Source organism: Dermacentor silvarum, chromosome 10, assembly GCF_013339745.2.
Source record: "Dermacentor silvarum isolate Dsil-2018 chromosome 10, BIME_Dsil_1.4, whole genome shotgun sequence".
Taxonomy (NCBI): Eukaryota; Metazoa; Arthropoda; class Arachnida; order Ixodida; family Ixodidae; genus Dermacentor; species Dermacentor silvarum.
Window position 1 is genome coordinate 24,696,976 of NC_051163.1, and position 24,110 is coordinate 24,721,085.

General features: G+C 43.9%; 2 protein-coding genes across 3 annotated transcripts in view; one reads left to right on the forward strand and one right to left on the reverse strand.

Moving 5' to 3' along the window:
- Window positions 1-4,889: 4,889 nt before the first annotated feature.
- On the reverse strand, window positions 4,890-22,577 carry LOC119431148 (eukaryotic translation elongation factor 1 epsilon-1). Its single transcript, XM_037698617.2, has 6 exons — window positions 22,472-22,577; window positions 21,853-21,952; window positions 18,175-18,281; window positions 11,627-11,722; window positions 8,024-8,083; window positions 4,890-7,932 (listed from the first exon to the last, which is right to left on the reverse strand). The coding sequence occupies exons 1-6, from the start codon at window positions 22,547-22,549 to the stop codon at window positions 7,861-7,863; spliced, it is 513 nt and encodes a 170-aa protein (XP_037554545.1). The 5' UTR covers window positions 22,550-22,577; the 3' UTR covers window positions 4,890-7,860.
- Window positions 22,578-22,773: 196 nt separating this feature from the next.
- The window catches only part of LOC119431149 (transmembrane protein 234 homolog), a 47,024-nt gene continuing 45,687 nt past the window's right edge, over window positions 22,774-24,110 (forward strand). For both annotated transcript variants that reach the window (XM_049656960.1, XM_037698618.2), the window contains exons 1-2: window positions 22,774-22,946; window positions 23,410-23,561. In XM_049656960.1, the coding sequence (XP_049512917.1) occupies window positions 22,934-22,946; window positions 23,410-23,561 (165 nt within the window). In that variant the 5' untranslated portion in view covers window positions 22,774-22,933. The remainder of the gene's footprint in view (window positions 22,947-23,409; window positions 23,562-24,110) is intronic.

Consider the following 24,110-nt stretch of genomic DNA (forward strand, 5'->3'; position numbering starts at 1 on the left):
CGAAGCCACACGTGTCAATATGATCAACGTCACAGCAATGCCATGTACGTAGGCGCACTTGCGCGATATACGTCGACTCTAGGGTTGGGAGCGCGGCGCCCGCGAGAAGGGCAAACGGCGTTTGGTTTGAAATTTAAGCTCTTTCCGCCTACGCATAGAGATGTAATAATTAGCAGAAACGATCGTTAGCGCGCATTGTATGTACTGGGCTTGTCAGCTCAAAATGGCCGGAGCTGGTGAAGGACCCTTTAAGACTTAAGCGGACTACAATGGTGTGTTCTACAGCGCTCTTTTGAGTGAGTATATAGGCCCCTTGTAAAACCCTCGTAAACATTTTAACGATTTCATGTAATCCGCCGTCAAGCCATGCATCAAATTTGGCTGCTTTAGATGATCCAATAGATGCTGGTTCCATCACAACAATATGCTTTTGGTGCAGAATTACGGATTTGTAAACTTCGTGCTTCAATTTTATTTATATACTTATATTTATAGAGACGCTGCGCATTCCCACCGCCACCGGGAGCTAACCTTCAGTAAGGGCCATTTTCTTCCTCATTTCGCGCCGCGCGCAAGTCCAGCAACCAGTGCAAGTAAACAACGTGTCATTATTTACTAATATACTTTGGCTGCGCCGTCTGGACACCAAAGAGGCAACGTAGACACTAAAGGTGGAACCTGGACTGGTCCGTGGGTTGGGGGCTCGCTGAGGGCTCCGCGGCGTCGGCGATGTACAAGATGGGCTGGCCGGTCTTGTGTGCGAATGCCCCCACCCCCCCTCCCCCCGGTACGCTCCGGCCTCGGGGCCCCAATCTTCGGACCACCATGCTTTTCCAGCTTTGACCACCTCCGCTCTCAGTGCTCTCCGATGCCTCCGTTCACCATTCTTACATTAATGCGACTAGCATTATTGGCCTACTTCAGCCACTTGGGTCTATCTATCTAGCCTATTTACGCCGTTCTCCAATAATAATATAAAAGAAGACAGTCACGTAAGAAGAAGCTTTAGCTCGAGTGCCCCTATCTAAATACATGTAAAAGGAGAATTCGTTTTTCTTGGCAAGCACTGCACCAAATTTGACGAGATTTGTTGCATTTAAGAGAAAAACTGAAACTCTGGTGACTGTTGGTTTCGAATCTTCGATTTAGGTCGTCAATTTCTTATTAAAAATTGGCAAAAATCGCAAACTCCCAGAAAACGAAACTATCAAGTTTACAACTCTAACTCAGCAATGAAAAATGATATCATAATTCTGTGCATGACATCTAATAATACATCTAAAGCGGACAAAATTGATATATTACACATGAATCTCAAAAATTTAGTAATATGAAAATACAGCTTTTGCAAAACCCTTGTACACAACATAACGAATTCACGTAAGATATAAATTGACATATTGAATTTATCCGCTTTGAATGGTCTAATGGATGCCGTTTACAGAACCGCGATAGCTATTCTTAATGCAGAGCTATTAATTTGTAAACTTTGTGCTTCTGTTTTTTTCGAGCTCTAGAATTTTTGAGAATTATTTTTAGAAATTCAGGCCCTAATTCTAAATTCCACGTCCAACAGTCACTGCAATTTAACTTTCTCTCAAATGCAACAAATTTCATTAAAATCGGTCCAGGGGTTAGCTCAGAAAAGCATTTCTGCATTTTACATGTACAGTGTAGACCGCTTATAACGTAAGTCGCCGGAGTCGCGAATATCCGCACTATAAGCGGTACCGCACTATAACCAAAGCAACAATTTTCAAGGCCCGCACACATGCAGAACATGTGCACCGAGCCGCCACGCGTATGCGACAGTCGAGGAATGCGGCTAGAACGTTTGCATTCAATTTACAGTCGAATCTCGTTGATTCGAACCAAATCACGCGGCGGCGCCTCCGACCGGCATTGCTCCGGCATCGCCATAGAGTAAAAGCTTAGGAGAGACCCCTCAATGTCGCGCGCGAACAAAACAAAAAAAAAAAAGAAGAAAAAGAAAGAAAAAACGCGGCAGAAATTTCACCCTCTCTCAAATGGCAAGGTCGCCGATTCTGCGTTGCGCCGGAACATGCGTGCGTGTACGTGCCGACGTCTCGGCCACGCTACCGTAGCCACGCGTAGAAAATGGCAGTGAACCCTTCTTTCTCCTTTATGCTTCCTCTACTTTTTAGTCACGTGTTAACCTTGCACGCTGCGGCTACGGCGCAGAGGGAAGCAGCGGCGCTGTCCCAGGCCGGCCAACGAAACTGCCCACGCCGGCAAACGCCCGCTCCCCGATAACGGCAGAAAACGAGACTTCGGGGAGCTGGCGCCGAGCCGGCTGGAGCGGCGGCGCCTGCGGGCGCGCACGGTGACAGTCGAAAGTGAGGGAGCTACGAGGGAGGGCGAGGGGAGCCACCGAAGCGGCGGAGTTGCCGAGGCGAAATCCGCTTTCCTGCCACCCTCCTCCCTCACATTCCACGGTCTCCGCGTGCGCCCTTCGCCGTGCCGTGCCGGCGCCGCCCGTTCCCTCCATGAAGTTTCGTTTACTGCCGTTATCGTGAAGCGAGCGTTGGCCGGCGTTGGCAGTTTCGCGCCGTGATATTTTCTCGCACTCAAGGTTCTGGTTTCAGCCTCACTGGATGTTCGTTCGCACCACGTGCCCTTCTCCTCCACTTCGTCTCTCTTTCTTCCTCGAGCACTCCTTGGGGCGCCCGTTTGAGGGGAGCGTTCGCCGTCTCCGCTGACGTCCGTACTCCCAGGAAGCCGCACTGTAACCGGTATTTCGTTTCCCGCAACTGCACTATATAAGCGATACGTGTATACATGGAGTGCTATGGGGAAATTAACGGGAGTCTGAAAAGACCGCACTATATCCGGTCCTGCACTATAAGCGGTTACGTTATAAGTGGTCTATACTGATTTGAATAGGCCGCTTTGGAGTTGGGCCAGAGCTAAAGCTTCCTCTTTAAGTATCCCACGTGATTTGAATGCCAAAGCATTCTGACGTGTCACGTGTCATGACGTTACACGTGACATCTTACATGAGCATCTCGGGGAATCAATTTCACTTCCAATTATCATGTGACCATGATACGTGACGTCATACATTGTCGCGTGTCCTTCACAACTCTACCTTAATCCACCTTGCTCCAATTTGTACCAACCTTAGTTCACTTTACTCCGCCTTAAATCACCTTACTCTAACTTGTTATAACTTTAACTCACCTCAATTCATTCTAATTACCCATAATTACTACTAATTGACGTTATACCATTTACTATCTTCTGCATTACTACTGACGTCATACAAGATGCTGATGACGTCACATGATTCTTGGTACCACTGGTTGCCTACAATGCCGGCTTTTCTGCCTCATGGGACATATAATGCTTTCGCATTAGAAACTTCTTTCAGCGGTAGGCGGATTCTGTAACACAGGTTCTTCAAGCGCAGCAGCTTGACACTTTAGTGCTGTGCCACGAATACCCGCGGCAGCGAGGGATTAATTCTCAGCGTTATCATAAGGTCCCTCAATAAGTTACAAGGCAACGCAATTCTTCTTTTATCGCTCCCCTTCTCTAGTCCTCCAAAAGGTTCCAAACCTCCCAACACGCGTGTAAAAACAAATAGCTGTACTCGTATAAAATGTAGTCGTGCCACATTTATTATCAATACTCGCGTTGCAACTGTATTCCGTGCATTAAGTCCCCACTCGTGAGTGTATTGGCGTAAACCGTATTCTACGTTAAAAGCTTTGGAACTTTCTAGGAGCACTAGCGATCAGTGCGGTCACGTGACCACACTAAGCCTATCGCACACGGGCAACGGTAAGAGAGCGAGGACGAGGATGGTGGCTAGATGAAAGAATGATGCTACCTTTAAACTTTTTTTTTATCTAGGGACCTTACGTTCGCACGCACCAGCGCGCCACTGGTGCAGTCTAGGAGGCCACAAAAATGGAGCGGGACATAGTGCATGCGGCGATAGATGGTGCGCGCAGCTTGTCCAGAGGGAATAGGGTGCCTTGTTGCCAAACAGGTTTACAGGGTGAACACACCGCTCGCGATGTCGCCATCTTGGGGCAATCTTTACGGCTTCGGTCGCGTAGTCTGAAAGTCCAAATCCTACGCAGATTTGGACTTTCAGGAGAGAAAAAAAGTGCGCCATGGCAATTTTATACCAAATGCGAGTACGTATGTCAAAGTATGGTTCCGAGAGCAATTATTTATAATAATAGTAACAATACTAATAATAAGCACTCCAAAACACTGTAGTATAATCTGACCCGGCTGGGAAGATGCAAACCATCTTGCCTGCATGGTTTTCATTTCAGACCTTTATATGCATGCCCTCGAAGTCGTGTCGAAACTTGTCGTGCATTTGGTGCGTGGAACTCGTGGGCTGTGAGCGATTTGGCCCGGCTGGGAAAATTGTCTCCATAACATTGGCAGATTCTAAGATTATAAACTTTTCCTTTTCCTGGGGTCAATGGGTGTCTCCACCCTGTAAACCTGTTTGGCATCGAGACACCCTAAGAGGGAAGCGAGAGAGAGCCCTGCTACATTTGGCGGCTCATACACGACACGTTTCGGCAGTGGCACAAGTACGTCACGAATGGCTATAAAGGACATGTGCTTCGGGCTCTGCTCAACTTTTGCCGTCAACTTGCTCGCTTGTGCTTGTGGTGTGTCGCTAGATCATAAAATGGGTTCTGCCGGATTTAAAAAAAATTCGCATAATAAATGATCATTGGTCACATAGGACCAAATCATACAGTAAATGTAAGTTCCTTCCTGCAGAAAGAAGTGCGAAAAAGTCGTGCATGAGGCCACAACAAGGAAGAGGTGGACCTTTCTGGAATGCATTGCAGAAAACCGTTCAAAATGAAATCAAATGCACAGCATGAGACTAGTTTTCAAAAAGCTCTCCAAGTGCCGTGAAGTCATTTATTACCAAGACAGAAGGCAAACCCAAGAACAAACTTTGATCACCTTGGTTTCAAATCCAATCACAACATCAATATCATTGCGGCACAGTGCAACAAACAGAGGAGGACTTCAACAACTAATGCAAAGTATTCAAAAATGTACATTTCTGAAATTATCTGCCTTACCATTTTTACGCAGCCTTACAAAGAAAAGTTTCATGCAGACTCTTAGCTACACTTCACTGGTTTCCCGAATACTGGGTAACATCCAGTAAGTGGCCACACAATTTCAGGTCATTTGCCAAGAAACTTTCTAGGCTGGCGTAACGCAACAATTAGCTTGATTCGGTTCCATTTTCACCATCCACTGCTCTCTGTAGGCCCATTCCTGAGAGATAACAAGTGAACTACTAGGTCAAGTGATGGCATGCAGAAGGAAATGGAGCAGTTGCAGTACCTAACCTTGCACACTGCTTGCAATATTCGCAGCCTTTACCATACTAACAGAGTCCTGATACTACTAGAAATGATAATCGCGGTGGCAACCTAGGTAAGCAGTTGCAAATACACTGCTGCCCAACTAAAAGAGAAATCACATACAGTCGAACCTCGTTATAATGAAATTGCACCCGACACGTAAATACCTTCACTATATTCAATGTTCTCTCTAAGCATATATTTGTTACATGCTGATTTAAGCAATAAACATTTTAGATGTACTTCGTTATATCTGATTATTCATTATATCGAGGTTAGACTTAGATGTACCAGATTTATTTCCGTTACGGTACATTGGCATCCTTCAGCAACTGTGTTTCAGAGTGCAGATGCATGGAGGCAAGCGCAGCGTAGTTTCGTGGGTAGACCTTCTACTGAATTCTACTGAAATGCTAATGTCTGAACTGTGGCCTCTAACACCTTCAGAGTGGCACACGCACCAACCGATCTCGGAAGCAATGGCCTGAACATACACTTTTGAGCACTAACCTATGCAAATTTGTGCGCAACTGTTTATATAGACTTTAATGATGCTTAATTTGCATGAAAGAGTCGTTTTCTGGCTAGATAGATGAAGACTTGCGCTGTCCATTAGGACATGCTCTTGTCAGTGCTCTATGAAAGCGACCATGAAACTAAAAAACTAAACTGAAAGCTGCGTCGTGATCTAATCAACGCTCACAGCTCAATCGCACATTGGCCACTAAAAAACAAGAAACCACCGATAGCCTTCACACACAACTTGTTCACAAGAATATGTATCAAGACTTGAAGTAATAAACACTTGCTTCATTGTCTAAACATTGCTTCCAGCCTGAGACATCTTACGTTCAATCACGATTTATCACCGACAGCCTTTATGGAAGATTATGTAAAGACACTTAACATACATTGTACATGAGCCACATGTATAGACGAGAACAGCACATCACATGTTAATAATATGACAAAACTGACCACAAATACCGAATCATGTGCATGCCCAGATGTTCTGTAGTGAATCATCTAACCTGAGACATTACATCCCCACGTAGAGCTCAATAAATGATCATGAAGGTCCGTGACGTCGATTCACAAATATCACACAATAGTACTATTAGGCAGCAAAAAATGTAAAGAACTGGGTTCCGAAGATAACAGTGAATCACCACAAATAATAAATACACCACATGCCAACGAAAAAAAGTTTTTCATCGTTTTCTAGGATGCTTAAAAAGACCCACCAATAGGTGCATAAATAACAAAGAGGCAGACGAGTAACTCCAGCATTCATGTCGAAATGCCCCGGAAATTGTCGCGGTACGTTCAGTGAGAAAACAGGTCAGCTTATGAAACAAGCAACCGAGGAGAAAAAAATAAATAAAGAACCACATTACTTGACAGCTACTTTTAGCAACTGCTCACACAAAACACAGATAAAAAAAAGAACATTGAGCCAGTCATAAATAGGTCAGCATTAGTGCACCACCACCTATTTTTACACCCCACGGGAAATTAAATACAAGTGCTCAGTCACTATTAGCTGGGCAACATTACTTTTAAAGGAATAAAATCACCCGCATACACACAGTAGAGGCGTGTGCACTACAGCGATGCGATATCGTGGATGCGGCATCCTTAATCAATGCTTCGGTCACGCTATCACAAGTGAACTGCCACCCTACAAATCATAGTCAAGAAACCTGTTATCAGCAAAAAGTACTGATGTGCCTCTGATAAACATGAAATATGACATGTACATGCTTTACAGAACTGAGAAAAAAAAAAGGGACACCCCTTTTCAAGTACTACACTTCACAAACTAAAGGTTCATTCACACCGGCGATTGCGTCGCAAAGATAGCTTTAGTTTGAATGCCAGTGTTTTGGGTCTGTTGCTCATGACTCAATCTTTCAGCTCTATGAACGGAGTTGCAAAGCTGCTGAACCAATCAACGGCACAAGAACAGGATGCCGATCTACGCTGACACTTAATTTACGTGGTGATGGCGTGCGAGCAGATGCAAATGGCACCAATTATGAGATATGCCGATGTAGACAACAAGCAAATTTCACTAGCTGGTGTGAGCATCGGTTGCTGTGAGCCACTCCTTAGTCGCCACTTGTTGTCGGTCATGCAAACTCTATCAATCATTGGTGTGAATGCACCCTAACATTTCCAATCATGAATCAGTACCAACTGTTAACATGGATCAATACCAAAATGCCCAGTATACTATTCTCCAATCACACAGAGAACTGGTTTTCATAATCCTTGAAGTCAATGTAAGACAAGTAAGCTAGCACCAAAATTCTGAGCTCATCCCATAAAGCAATTACAGATTGCAGAAGAGAAAATACAGAGCCAGGCATTGAGCGCAAAAGACAGAACTAAAAGATATGCGATCATATAGCATGTGCTGTGATAGAGAAGTGTTCCCGTGATGTCGCATTCATAGAAGTCGTCCCAGGACATGGCATTAGAGGTACAACCGGGTCTTGCTGAAAACTACGATTGGGAGATTCTGACGAAGACCATCATGATGCTGAACCTGCGGTGTGACAGCCAAGGATGCCTTATCAATAAAACTATTCTGTTTACACGGGCAGGTATAATGAAAAAACACAGACGGGCAGACTCACCAGGTCAAACCAACGGCAGAGATGACCGTACTTCTCCTTCTCCTTAAATGTCAGCGACAACTACAAGAGAAGGCAGAGAAACCACAATGACGAAAAACGGCTAACAGTGCACTCAAACACATCAAGATGGGTTTGCAACAGCTGTTTTAGAATAACAATCCAAGGGATTTTGGAGGAGTACTTGCACATATTTTTGAAGTAGTAGAAATTATAATACATGTCACTTGCAGGTAAACGCATGACACTCAACATGTATGAAAATTGGCAAACACTTATAAGATGTTTTGATATCAAAGTAGGTCTTGGTATACGGACCTGATGTCACAGACAGTACGATGACGTCACGATGCAGAGCAAAGTTTGCCAACCCTGTGTAGCAATAATGCTAGGTAATGATGCTGTTGCTCATTTAACCAGTACAGTAGACTTCCGTTAATTTGACTCCGATTAGTTCTATCCCGACCTAAGGTCCGGGCCGGCGCCCGTACATTTATGTATGGGTGCTTTATGGCCCAACTCCGTTATTTCGATTTAGGGCCCAAACTTCTGTTACTTTGATCTCAAAATTGGCCTTCACTGGATAACTTTGAACTTGACTGGTCAGCTTCACCGCAATGAAGTCGTAGTAAGAGGTGAAGCGTAAGCAATTTATTGCGGTGAAGCATACCAGGAATGGAAAGGGCCACTGTCACGGGACATTGTATGTGTTCCTTAATTATACAGGCACGCACGCGCCGTCTCCGGTCACAGTACGAGCACCTAGACGCCTAATAAGCATACTGGGAACCATTCATAGCTGTTTCTGACGCTGTGGCGATTTGAGCCCTCGTTTGCGCCACCATACGTGTGTCGTATATGACACTATTAACAGGGCCTAATACGTGTTCCTTGATTATACACCGCACGCACGCACTGTGCATTAGGAAGCGGAGAAAAATCATCTGTGCTTTGGAAATCCAGCGAAAAGGAAGGCAATAAAATATGAAAAAAAAAAGAACTCCGAAAGTCGAGGGGACGTTGAAAGCCAACAAAAGAGCGGGGGTCTTATCTAAAGCTTTGAAGGTCTGCCAGTGAACTTATTAGGCGTCTCAGTGCTCGTACTGTGACCGGAGACAGTGCATGTGCGTGCGTAAATTAAGGAACATGTGCTATGTCCCGTAACAGTGGCACCTTTCCACAATTGGTATGCTTAGCCACGTAATACAGCTGTATTGCTGGCGAAGCTAATTTTAAAGGCAAATACTGCCGAGTGAATCAGCATTCTTTCTGCCTTTTCTTTATTTCAGAAGCTGTCCCGTCAGGATCGAATCAACGGAAGTGGACTGTACTAAACAAGAGTGCTGCGCATGTTTTGGCAGTCATAGTGGCTTCAGAAATGGAGTAAGCCAGTGTACTGTGAAGCCATTAAGCATTAAGCACCTTTCGGGTACTGAAAACGAAACTGGTTCACAGAAACCGGTATATTATAGTTCATTGTTTAACGTGCTCTGATACTTATGGGCATTCTTTTAGGAGTGTGAAAATAGCGATTTTTGAGACTGAATGAAATACGAATCGAGTAACACCAGAAGCGAACCGAATCGAATAGATATCGAATAATGAATAGCTGTTATCTGAGTTCATATAAAACAATGTTCACATTCTAGTATTCTTAAAGTCAGCAAGTTCCCGTTATGACAAAGTACGTTAAGAAGTGTTGTTTATCAAAAGCACAAATGGAGCATTAGGAGCATGCACAGGACTCTTCAAATAGTGCTAGTGATCGCTGTATAGCCTGTAAAGTACAGCTACCTAAGCGATGTAGCCTAACCCCCTATGCAAGTTCTCTTGTTTCATGTCTATACTATGCCCATGGGGGTGGAAACAAATCGTACTTTTGCTCCAATTTTATGTTTAATTGCATGCAGTTGACGTTTTGAAATATTCGGAAAGTGTTCCGAAAAATATTTGCACTTACGAATAGTGAGTATTCGTTTCGAAGACTGAATCGAATAGGACACTATTTGATTCGTTATTCAAAAGTTTCGAACTTCACACACCCCTAGCGTTTTTTGTAGTGTTTAGAAGGTTTGCACTGTAATTTATTGCAAAAAAAAAAAAAAATTCCCCACCCAGAAGCAGCAGCAAAAAACTTTTGCTCACATGTAGTAAGTCTACAGTGCAAGGAAGCAGGACTAAATAGAGCTGACACAGTACCAGCGCTGGTGTCATGAATCACCAAGCCCAGACCTACAGCTTGATCTAATTATACAGTTCGAATGTCACAGAAATTTAGTGCCATTTGGTAGCAAGGAACACAGAGAGCTTCCAAACAGCAAGATATGGGGACAGTAGTCACTACCAATATTTCAAAAATGAAGTGTTCATAAGCAATGCTCGTAACACAAGTAGGCATGTGTGCCTGCCTTGTGACTGGGGAGCAGACAAAATTATAAACATTTGAGAAACACATCAGATGAAGTTTATGGAAGCACTCCCTCACAAAGCATCCCCCGACTAACAGATGAAACAACCGTGATGAAGGGCCAAATTATGACAAAACGTAACTTTGAGCTTTCACTTATACAAAAGAATTTTGTGTTGCGATGTGAGAAAGAGCACTCGAGCGGCACTGAATAAAAGATAAATTTGAGAGATCAATATGTGGAAGCTAAAGTTTAGGATTTATGTCTCTAGATAACTAATCAAAGATTTGGGAATCAAAGGATCAAGTGGTAGTGACAGTAAGATACTAGTACACTGCATTAAAGAAAAGATATGCTCCCGGGAATGAAGATGACCCTCGATGTGCAACAAACGATGGCACAAGGGTGAACTTTTGAAAAGTGGAACACGATGCACTGCGACTGAGTTACACACACAATTTTGCCATGACTCTTGATTTAAAGGGGCCCTGAACCACCCCTGGGCTTGGTGAAATAACATAGTCCGTGGGTAGCATATGCTGCTGTGAACATCTCAGCCTGAGGTTTGCTGTCATATGCAGTGCGTGGAGCTCGCAAGTGGAGCGCGAAGTCACCTTTCTCTCAAATGCTCTCTTTACAACAGAAGCAATGATCCTCACTCTTTTCTGCGCGCTTTATTGCGTAATAAAGTGCATTACCATACGGTGGCTCCTATTGGTCGCTGCGGTCGGCTACACCAGGGGGTGATGCCACGAGTCCACTGGCTAAGCGTACTGCGGCTCGCTGAGGACAACCGCGTTTGGCGTACGTTTAGCGCGCCGTAGGCACCAAAATCGGAAGTCGTGGCGTCTACGTTAACATCCAACATGAAATTTGAACTGCGCGCCATGGTGACATTTCGAAGCCGGAGCGCTGTGGCCAAGCCCCACCCCACCGTAGCCTTCGCATTGCAAGGCATTGAAGAAGGAACGGGGACACAGCGGAGGCCGTGTTTGATTGCCAATAACTCCGCTTCTGCTTAACGAATTGAAGTACTTTTCGCGGCAAAGTATTTCTGAAATAGCCTATTTTCACTTCAAATGCCTTTCTCCACTTGAATAAAAAGTGGTTCAGGGCCCCTTTAAACCTACGATGCCAGTAACTGCCAAAGTGTTTACTGAGAATCAAGTGACGAGAAGACAAAATACCGAAGACTTACAACAGTGGGATGGAGACTGTAGTAGAGAAAAACATCAGCCAGAGTCAGTGAAATGCCCACAAAGAAACATCGGTCCGCTAGGTAACTGTCCAGCTCCTGAAATGTTCAAGCAAAGCAAAGCATTAAAATGACACTAAAGAAAGAAAGAAAAAAAAAAAAATGATACCGTTTACACTTATAAAGCATTCTTTGAAAACAGTATTTTACTTAAGTTTGCAGTAAATGGTTGAATATTTACAAGAGAAAATGAATGTCAGAGTTGTATTTCTTGAATTTCGCGCTGAAATCCAAGCATTGGAAGCGCAGTGTGACATCACTTATTTAAAGGTATTTTCTTGTATTTCAGCCGTTATGGTGCAGCAATAGTTCCCCAAACTTGATATGTTCAGTCTTTAGCTGTTTTACAGCAGAATGCAGTCAATCGTTACTGACAAAAATTTAACTAGGCATGAGCAGAAGCCGTCAAAATCCATGGCATTATGGCTGGGTGGTGCGGGAACTTCAAGGCGGTGTCATCGCCCCTTTCTAGCTTACCAAGCCTCTTCTCAACATAACAGTGGATTTTTTTTTTGGTATTGTAGAAGGATAATTCACTAACACAGTTCAAATCTATTTTTCTATTTAGTGTATCTTTAGGCTTTACGCCATAGGCAAGCTGCAAAGTCAGATGAATTCGTGAAGAGGTGCTGATATTTTCTCACCCTGCCCTTGGTAAAAACATAACTACAGAATGACACAGGCCTAATGTAGTTTTTCCTTCTCTGCAGTTGGGTACACCCCCAATCAAAACACATCCCTACCAGTGACGCGCAACTTGTGAATGCCTGTCTTAGTTGCACTACATCCTCGTGCGATCCCTTGTACATTCTAACACACATTACTTTCAGTCATGGAGGAAGGAAAGCGTAGGAGAGGCCCCAGCCAGCATGGACGTGTTGGAGAAAGTGTGGCGGAAGTCGCATGTGGTTTTAGCAAAGGAGCAGTGGGACTGGTACCCCAAACGTCAACGTTGCTATAGCAACCATGCTCCTGAATCTCTTGCTGCTGCTCTCGGCCTCTGAATAGTGAGATATGATTTTCCCACCTGCGTCTTTTTCGCAGCACCTTTTTTTGCGAGAAAAGCTGACTTTGGAGTGTGGTGCGTAAGCTTGAAAGTTGCGTTTTGGGTCTGTGTGTATGAGTGTCAGCCAGCAAGAGACATTCAAGCAATCACGGTGTGGGTCTTGTCGTCTTCTTCAGCGTGCCACGGAAAAATACAGGAGCGCATCTGCTTCACTAAAACTGTCAAAGAAGTTTCGTAGGCTTTGTTCTGGCGCGCGTCAGCAGCGCACACTTCCGGCAGCTCGTAGCAATGCAAGTTCAAAGCTTGCGCCTATCTGCTTTGGCGAGCTGATTGGAGGTGCAAAGGGAGATGGCACACCAACATGGTTGCACTTCTGGCTTCAAAAACGTGACGACAGGGCCTGTCCTATTTTGTTTCTTTCCTCCATGCTTTCAGTCCCTTTCAAAATTAACTCCCAAGCGATTACGTAACATACTCATCGCAGTCATAAAGTCAGACGCGTGCAGAGCTGCATGGAAGTAGCTTGATCACAATACTGCTGTCAGCGTTTGCCAAGATTGACACTAATTTGATCAAGCCCATTGTGTTGTCCCTGAAGATGAAAAGCACCCATGAAGTATGCTTGGAATATCATAAGTATGCATTAAAATCCAAAATGTAGCATCGACATTCCAACCTACCATGCATTGCTATACCTTCATCTGTGTTTATGCCAATAAAAACACAATGACAAGGGTCACGAGGAGATGGTTACTTTCTACACATACATGTGGATATACGAGGTCTGTTAGAAAAATATCTGACCTTATTTTTTTTTTTTTGCAAACACCTGATGCATATGAAACAAGCGCTTTTGCATCAGCCGCGCTTGAACCTTCGTGCACATGCGCAAATTTTTTCCCGCCTGCCGATAACGTCAGTTGCTGGGAGTGAGGTAGTGCTTGAGGTAGAGTTTGAGTGAGGTAGTGCGCAGTGCTCTCGTCGGTTTGTTTATTGCAAGGAAAATGACAGAGCGACTAGAGCAGCGCTACTGCATCAAATTTTGCCAGAAACTGGGCGACAGCCAAGTGGAAACCATTCGGAAGATTCAGACGGCTTTCGGTGACGATGCTATGAGCAGCACACAGATTAAGGAGTGGTACAACCGGTTTAAAGACGGTCGCACATCGGTGGAGAGCGAGCCACGCTACGGTCGGCCATCAACATGCCGAAATGACCAGGTCATTGCCGAAGTGAACGCTGTGGTGATGCGGGACCGTCGTGTGACTACCCGAGAAATTGCGGAAGAGGTGGGCATCAGCACTTTTTCTGCACATTCCATTATGACCGAAGATTTGGCCATGAAGAGAGTTGCGGCGAAATTCGTGCTGAAGCTGCTCACTGTGGAGCAAAAGCAACTTCGTGTTGAAGTCTCACAGGACATGCTGGATTCCACAAACAGTGACCCCGACTTCATGAATGCCATAATCACTGGTGACGAGTCTTGGGTGTACGGATACGACCCGGAAACCAAATCCCAGTCGTCACAGTGGAAGCATTCCTCATCACCAAGACCAAAGAAGGGGGCCCGCCAAGTGCGCAGCCACGTCAAAGTGATGCTGACTGCTTTCTTTGACTCCCGCGGTGTAGTACACCACGAGTACGCACCACAGGGTCAAACAATCACCAAAGAGTACTGCAGGGATGTCCCCCATCGCCTACGTGATGCTGTGCGGCGCAAGAGACCGGAGTTGTGGTCAACAGGAAATTGGCGCATCCATCACGACAATGCTCCTGCACATTCCTCACACTTGATTCAGACTTTTTTGGCGAAAAACCAGACTCCTGTAGTTCAACAGGCTCCTTACTCTACTGATATGGCCCCCTGCGACTTCTGGCTGTTTCCCAAAATCAAGAGGCTATTGAAAGGAGCTGCGATTTCAGAGAAGAGAGGACATTATGGCTGCAATGACAGCTGAGCTAAACTCCATTCCAAAAGAGGCCTTCTCGGAATGCTTCCAACAATGGCAGCACCTGCTGGGAGAAGTGTGTGGAGTCCCAAGGAGACTACTTTGAGGGTGATTAGGTTTCCAACGCTCCAGTTATGCCAGTTTTTTTTCTTCGGCCATAGGTCGGATACTTTTCTAGCAGACATCGTATATGCTGCCTTGCGTATCTAATTATGGCATTGAAACAAAAAGTGTTTTTCACGTTAGTAACATACCGGTTGGTAATAAAAACCCAATTTAAAAGGCATTATGTCCTCAAGGGTTTGAGGACGATGTACGAGGGTGTACCCAAAAGTAAGCTATGTATTTATTTTTTACGAAACAACCTTATCACCTTCAAAGTTCTCTCCATTACACTTAATACATTTGTCCAATCTGTGATTCCATTCTTCGAAACATTTTTCAAACTGTTTGTGAAGTTTAGTCATGGAACATTCATGCAACAACAGCTGAAATTTCAGTCACTGTTGTACATTGGTTCTGTGAGTTGGTGGCGCTGCTACGGTTAGGTCTGAATAATGGAGCGAGTCTGAAAAAACAGGCTCTCAAAATCAGTCAAAGACTGTACCTGTATATTCCTTAGAAATCAGTGTTACACTAAATGAACTCAGTTCTGCCCTAAATTGGACGCAAATAAGAAACAGTAGAATTAATGGTGTCCACAGAACATTTATAAAAACAAGCTTTAAAAATTGGGCATTTTACAACAAAATCGTAAAAGTTGGCACTTATGCAGATGTGCTGCAGAAAGATAAAACCATGTGGAAGCTATACTTGCAAACAACTTTCTGTGGCAATGCAGGGAAAGCTACAGGGCAGAGCTTCTGCACACGTGTATTAATGTGCCAGGTAGTCTGGCACAGCTAGACAGTTTCGGTTTCTCGCGGTACTGGCTCAGCATAGCTTGCTACTTCCGAGTTTAGCGTTCGCCAAAACGTGGAATAGGAAAGTTAATAGATAAAGTTCCAAGTTTAACACTGAGTGGTGTATTTATGTCTTATTTTAATATACAGTAGAATGCCGTTGAAACGTTTTTCCAGGGACCTCGAAAAAAAAAAAAAAAATGTAACAGCTGAGAAAACGTAGCTGTGAGGAGGGCCACCAATCACCACAGCTATGTCAGAAACAGCTTTGAATGGCTACCAGTACAGTTATTAGACATCTCAGCACTCATATCATGACCGAGGACGGTGCGTGCGTGTATGATTAAGGGACATGTACAATGTTTCACGACAGTGGCCCCTTTCAACTCCTAATATGCTTGACCACAATATATATTACTTATGATTCACTGCATAACACGGCTACACTGAGGAGAGAACCAGCGATTATACTACTTGCATAAGACCCTTGCCTGCTCCAAAATAGATGTAACGCTGCACTCGGTAGATCTGGCCAAGTGTGCGTGGTTCCCTGTAGGCTAAACTGATGCACACTTCGCTTTGGGTGCTTCGCCAGCTGCTCTGTGCACATGTGCAGCGCCTGGCTTGTGCAACTTTGGTTGCTTATTGCAAACTGTGGTCGCTGACTGCAAACTTTGGTAGCTTACTGCAACCTCTGGTAGCTTACTGCAAATTTGACAGCTTACCGAAAACTTTGGTCAATTGTTACAACGTGCCGGTTGCTTGTTGCAATGCACCAATCACTTGTTGCAACATACAAGTTAGCTGCACCGATAAATTTACGTGACCACCATGTTCAAACGCAATGTAAGATGCAGGAACATTACAGATTGGCAACATATCAAGGTGGAACATAATACATGGAATTCAATGGGAGTTATGTCTGGACCGCGAAAACCCGACGTAGCAGCCGGGAAAATGCAGCAGCGAGGAATGCATCAACGAGGTTCCACTTATAAGTGCTGCAGTAAACAGAATGACTATGTTTTCTGTTCCGCAGCTTAAACAAACGCCAATGGAGACTGTGGGACTACATTAAAGAGCACTGTCCCATGTGCACACTTTGTCTCCATGGCTTTCCCTTCACAGTCACAGATAGTTGCCCGCAAGTACATACATAGGTGATGCAGATATAGTTGGGGGAGACAGAGAGAGAGAGACACTTTATTTCACGACTCTTAGTCAGAATTGTCGCTGTTGGAGTTACAGGTCTTGATGTTGAGTTCATTTGTTGGATTCTGATAATGTGTTTGATGTGGACCACCAGCAGTGGCATCGTGTAGGGCACAGCCCTTGCGGTGGAGCGGTCCCGCTCTCCCAGGTGTAGGGGAAGGGAGGGAGAGATTTTTCGAGCAAATTAAAAAGTGTGGAAGAGAGAGTGCTCTGGGGTATTCCCAGCAAGTGTGGAGTGCGCTGGGGTATTTGTCACATACTGGGCACGCTCGCGTGCCAGGTCTGTAGGCGGGAGAGAGCAGCTATGGGCGTCATTCGCAATGAGACGGAAAAGATGAGTAGAGGAAAAGGGGGACGAAAACAATACACTCTTAACATTTTCACTCGTGTCATCTTCCACAAATCCTCCCACGAATATCTTCCTTGTAAGGCACAGCACTCAACCCAAACTGTTCTTTAGGTTTTAGGAAAAGAGTTTCAGAGATCCTTTAGTGAACTACCTTCCAGGTATAACGATGCTGCATACATCCTGCCCTTCATTTTTTGTCATGCTCCATCTCACATCCTGCTGCTTTCCTAATGCGACTCTTTACCAGTTTGTCTAAGTTATATCGCCAATGAATTATGCTTTCAGTACAGTTATAAACGAAGGGTATCAGTGCAGTTGACAAGAAACAAATTACACCTTTCACTTTGTCCACACATGAAGCGAGTGATAGAATATAAAAGCGAAAGGTTAGTAGAGCTTCACCGGCTTTATGATGAGAGACTGATAAACAGAGCAATGCCTCAGCCTAGGAAAAGGGCAAGAATATGCAAATTCAACACTGTGATTAGTATATTTATTACGGGCGCTGTCAGAAAGTGAAGTACTTTGTAAAGCCACATGCTCTACTGCTTTATTCTGGTTCAATCTTTATTTGCCATGAACAGAGGGAGAGCAATGAGTTCCTGCACACAGGGTCTTCGGTTCAAATCCCCATCCAAGAAACTACAAATTTCAGGCACTTTCAGTGGTGCCTAAATTTGAGTCAGGTAGTTATGCTACTCCAGGTGCAAGCACATTACAAAGGCTCCACTGAGATTAAAAGAAGCACTCCCTCACCAGAATAGGAATCGATTACGCTGGTGATAGGGCGTAACTGGTGGCTACCTCCGTCATGAATCTCGCCTATCACAGCAAATAAGTGTGGCTGATATTGTAGACGAAATTAAGATGAAGCGTAGTTCGGTAGTTCATGTGGTGTGTAGCACAATTAACTGGTGATCTATTAAAGTTACCGAATGGGTGCAGTCGTGGACAGCAGATAACTAGGTGGTGTGATGAGATTATGAAATTTGCAGGCATAGTCAGTTCACAAGCAAAAAACTGTTTGAAGCAAAGAAAAATGGAGAATATAATGTGTAGAGAGACAGCCATACCTGTAGTATACTGTGAGCAGTGTCTGACGAGAGTGTCCCATGTTCACAGCGGATGGCCACATATTCGAGCCACTGCTGGATGAGAGCTCGCTCCTGGGCATCTTTTCCTGCAGTGAACGTGACCGTAACGTTATCAGCGAAAATGATAAACACACATCTGACAACGGTGAATGAGCATGTTCACACACAAGATCAGTTGATGTGAAAATAACAAGAGTATGTGCTTAACAGAAATACAACCAGGACTTTCCTTTCTTACCGTAGTATCTCATGGATCTCATACATTTTCACTGCATTTAATTAGAGAAAATTAGTGGCTTTCGTGAAATGTCTAACTATTTTTCGAATATGACAGCATGCCGACGTGTTGCATTTTGGCATGTCGCTGTTGAAAAGTGTAGAAAAAAGAAAAGCAACTGTGAACAGATTGAACTGCAAGATTTCGTACCTTTCAGAGCATATACTCGTCTGTAAGGTTAAAAATTTCTGTGTTACTTAAAAGTGATGGCAGCAGTAATCACTGTGGCATAATCTGTGCTTTTTCTTACGTGCATGTAAATGCCTCTGTGAGATATGAGCCTTCAAAAAAAGAAGAAAAAAAAAAGTGCGCCACAAGTTAACACAACAGCCCGCTCAATGCAGTAACAGACCGATGCATTTACCTTCCTATCCTATTTACACCTTTCCACAACACAAGAAAATGATGCACCATTATGCAGAAAAAGGATACGTACGAGTGAATGACGAATGAAATGCCGAAATTCCACTACACAGAGCAGGTACTCGTGAGCATGTAGCCATTAAACCATAAAACAATGTCGGGGAGGCCAACAACTGTTCCTAAGACCAAGCGTTGACATGCAGTGTGTCACTGTACACATGAGCTTTATGTGTCATATTGTAATCGATTACCCTTGACAGTTTCACCCCTCACTTCACAAGACTAAAAGTGAAAAAAGATCCGGCTAACTTAATGTCGGCATGCTTGCGAACTGCAGCACCCAGCAACAGAATGTTTCAAATCCTGTCATAGGTTACTCATGCTAACCTTTTTTTAGGTGAGTGTATAAGGCTCCGAAGTTGCACAGAATGTATTCTACCTCTGTTGTTACAAATCGTTTGCCTGTAAAAGACATGTCAATTCCTTCAAGGAGAACTTGCTCTTGGCCTAGTTGGTTCTTGCTTAGTGATATAATTGCTGCAAGAGGCACACACACAAAAGGCAAAGGAAACACACACGGAAATGCAACAGCCGCCTGCTGTTGTCGGATGTGTCTTTCCTTTGCCTTTCGTGTGTGTGCCTGTTGCGGCAATTATGCCACTCCCGCTTCAAGAAGACCCATAATTTTTGGGGTCTCTTCATGGTGCTCAACAAATTTAACTACGTCGGAACCATCCTTGCATGTTTTGGATTGCAATAAGAGAAATGTTGAAAGAAAAGTGCAAGAGCTTTCGCAAACAGGAGTGCATTCACTGAAAAAAATAGAGATGTGTTGGCCACTAATTATTTTTCCATTAAAGTGAAAAACATTTGGGAATTAAAGACTCAATCTAAGATATCTCGAAAAAATCCTTCTTACTGATTTCAACTTGCGTGATCCATGGGGTTTTCTTCAACAAGGCTGTAGTGATATACATCCCTTCTATGAACACCAAAGGCAAGATCTATAATTTGAACATTAGCTTCCAAAAGTTTTAATCAGGAGTCCCTAGATCATCTTTTTGCAACTGAGAACTCACTAAATGCATACTTCTTGAAAAATGCAGAAAAATAAAGCTCATTTGTTCGTCCTGAACTGCTGACGACATGTAATAGCTACCAATCTAAGCAAACTGCTCGTGATATTTATTATGTAAGTGATACCAAAACCATGCAATGTCCTGGCTTGGCAATGTAACAATGAATTAGCCATTTAGAACTGTAAAAATTGAGATAAATGAAAATATGTTTGCATGTAGTCAAGGGTTAAACATAAAACCTGTCTGGTCAGGTGTTATTGCAAAGAAATTATTGTGGTTTTCTTCAAACTGCTTCCAAGTGAAGCAAGGCTTGTACTTTTGAGCGAGTTCTACTGAACTTAAGATGCTGCGGCACACTCGGCACATCTGTGTTTCCTCGTATGAACTCTACTAAGCCTTCCACAGTGCCAGTGGAGACTTGAGAGGTAAACCAGAAAGGAGTGAATCGAATTAACGGGGCACTTCAGAGAAAAATTATTTGACCTGTGTGAGTAAATTACCTTTCCACATTGCAAAGGAACCCACTTTTACTATGAGGGGGAGCTTGGTAAGCAAGAAAAGACGCAAAACTGAAAGACGGGTGGCAACGTCGCGTCGAAGTTACCGCACCCGCTCGCCGTGGCATCATGGACTTTGACAGCGTCTAATTGGGACTGCTTAATTGTTTATCAATAGAAATTGACTAAATTGTATTTAAGAATAGCCAAAGCCTGAACTTGGTGATTTCGGAGAACTTTTGATGTGCGACAATGGCCAAAATGCAAGAAAATACTTTGAAATCCACGATGTCACACTGTCGTTCCAGCCCCGCTGTTATGGCATGAAGGTTTCATTCCATTTATTTACCCTATGGGTCCGGACCCTGGGCATTACATAGGCCGGGATGACTACAGGATATCTTTTAACACAACTAGTAACAATATCAAAACAGGCAGAAAGCAGCAGGAAAGCATACGAAATTGAAATTTTTAGGGAATACAATTTAGTAGTGGCACAAAGTAATAATTTTAGAATACAATACAAAATGATACAATACAAATACTAACATGCATTAAACACAAGATAATAATACAAAGCAGTACAAAAGCACAAACTGGGTAACAAAGCAAAGGAAAAAAAAAAAAGTTTGGCCTGCCTTTTCTCCTTTCTGTAATCAATCTCTTTCCTCAAAATTAATGAACATATGTTTTAGAAGAATATTTTGTCAGTTAAACTGATCTACTTTTTCTCTTCAATTTCCCTTCAACATGCCACTTTTCACTGTCTCATATGTGCACAGACATGGTTGCTACAGCGACTGACGGCACACATATTCCTATAGCAAAAACTGAAAGATGGGGTCTGAAGCAGTGCTGGTAGCAGTAAAGCAAATACTTGTTTGCTTCACTACAATGTCTAAAATTAATATAACCAAGCTCAATATTGTAGTGACTACAATAATGTTCTGTCATGACGTGACATCACCTTTAGATGGAAGCAAATTCCAGAGAGTGAATCGAATGCTGCTGCACCAAATATTGCACCAGATGTTGAAAAATCACCTTGCTGTTATTCCACTTTAATTTGTTGATCAAACCAGCGGAAGGCAATCATAATAAACTGCAGTGCCTATTCATTAGCTCCATATCTGCGTCTATTTTCGTCACAAACATGAAATGTAATGAATATTTATTTTTCTTTACTTGAGCTGCACGCACATTATGCAATCAATGAAGCTCAGTGGATAAAAAAAAAATGGCAAGCATTTTTTATTGTTTAAAAGCTGGTAATTCTTTCACTTGAATTCACACAATTTTTGTATTTGTTTTATATGGGACATCCAGTTAACGCGACACATTCTCGAACAGCACATAACGCGAAGGCCACATCCGCCGGCCCTCCCGGCGGTGTAGATTGCCGTATTCATACTCGAAAGTCGACGGAACTGAAACACCTTACCGAGGACGGTCCGTCCTTTCTCGGACTGCTCGGCGATGTACCGTCCGATCGGCGCGCATCCTGTGAGTTCGAGCCCAGAGTCCACCTTCACCGTAGGAACCTGCAAATTTCGTCGCACTGTAAAGTACGTCTCAAGACCTACAGAGCTGTTTACCACCCAAGATCATAGCTCCTTTACGCGTGCAGTTCATCGATCGCATTGAGAATACATCGAAAGCCGGCACCCACTTCGACATGACATGTCAGAGGCGCTGTTCTGCGTAGTACGCATGTCTACGTGGAGTGAGTTTCCCTCCCGGCCATGACATAAGCGCTGACAAAAACAACAAAAACAATGAATGGAGAGTGGGGTTACCAGATGTACGGCGTAGTTCGTTCATACGCCCCATCCAACTTGACGTCTCTGTGGAGTGCACCGTTCATATGACATCACAGAATCGGCAGCGTGTGTAAGCAAAGCAAGCGCTCTGTGACGCCGAAAGAAAAGTTCCGTGTCGGGGAAACAACCGGCGTGAACACGTAAACACATATGGCAAAACGCGTTGGGTTTTGTGTCCGCGAAGTCGAAGTAGGCGGTTCGAAATGCGGATCGAAGCAGAAGGACTGAACTGCCGCTCACCTTCTCTTTGAACTGGATATTTACACTGTCCGCAGAAACATTCATGAAATCGAGAAAATGCTTTATGTGGGCTACCATCTTGGACACCGGGCGCGTTGATGCTAACGCTGACGTTTGTTTTTGCTGAAACAGCGCGAGTTGCGATAGCATTACCCATGAAGAGTTAAATTTTTGTGATTGACTTGTATATTGTTACTACTGCAAAAATTTAAAAGAATATTGCACGGTAATACGTAATATTTAAGCGACCAGTCAATTTGACATCTTGAAAAAGCACCGTAACCATGGCAACAAACTTTACAAATGGTAGCAATCGCAAAGGGGGGCTCGAAAGGAGCTGGGAGGAGCAGCGCGTCTTTTGTACATAAATGAAGTCTTTAAATAAATACACTGCCATATAATTGTCGGGTGTTCCAGTGAATATTTGGTGGTCGTGCAGCGCTGAAATCAAGCACTGTCGGCATGCTTGACCCTGGTATGGTGTTTCACATATGACTTGCATGCATAAGGTGGGACAATCCTAAAGCGTGTTCCAGCAGCCTTATTAATGTCTTTTACTATCGCTTATCTGTACAGTTTGCCGTGTACGGCTTCCATTCTATTCCACGCATCATTGTCATTTGCTGCATCTGAACGAAATCATGTTATCGTTCACCGAAGCCACGTTCACAGCCGTCGTCTAGGTTGTTTTGGCATTGTGCACTGCACGGATAGTCTGTGGAAAATTATTTGTCTTCCAGTGAGAGTAGCAACGAAGGCTTCAAATAAAGAATTACGCTATGCGCTTGACCAGAGCGTTGACTTGGCATCCTCGAGCAATCGTCATTTGCATGCTAGCCTTCGACATACTCTACACATTGTTGTGTTGCATGATTTTACTTTGCTAAAGAAACGGGCTTTTGTTACCGTTTGCATTGTTTTTTTTGTTTTTTTTTCAGTGCAGATACTGTGGCTAGTCGCCGTGGCCGCTCTGTGGGGGTTTTCAGCCCCGCTCTTGCGTCGAGGGGCCAAAGGTGTGGAGGATATCAAACGCCAAGGAGCAGTGAGCCAGTGGCTCGCGGAAGTAAAGTTCCTTGCGACCAGACCGCAGGTGAAGGCCATGACCACACGTTACGTTTCAGCCCACTCGTGAAGAGCACGTATCTGTGGGTGTCAAACGTCCGCAGACTGTTTATTACGCAAGAAATCGTCTGAATGCTGCCCGAGATATATGCTAGCTGTTCGTGGTGGCGTGCACCATAATTATAAACTTGGCTAGAATTATGTACAACAATTTTAAAGGTGCAATCTTTACACAAATATGTGTCAAGATTTAAGAGCTAAGAAGGGAGCAACTACGTAGGACTGACAGCACTATTTATTTCATCCAGTGCAATGTCTTGCTGCTTCAGCTTTACGTTTTTGTAAAGTTGAGCTTGGGCCCGCATCTGTAACCTGGCAGGCAAAAGGACCGCACTCACGTTGACTCTAGTGTGTGTCCCAAAGTGTTCTGATCTATCTTTTATTTTGATAATAGCTCTGAGACCGGCTACTTTGCACCTACTACTGCGGTCTGCACTTGTATTAACAGTCATGTTCAAAGCTTTATGCCAAATTTCTTTAGTTGCTTTTCTCATTATTGTGTGCAGACAGGCAGAGA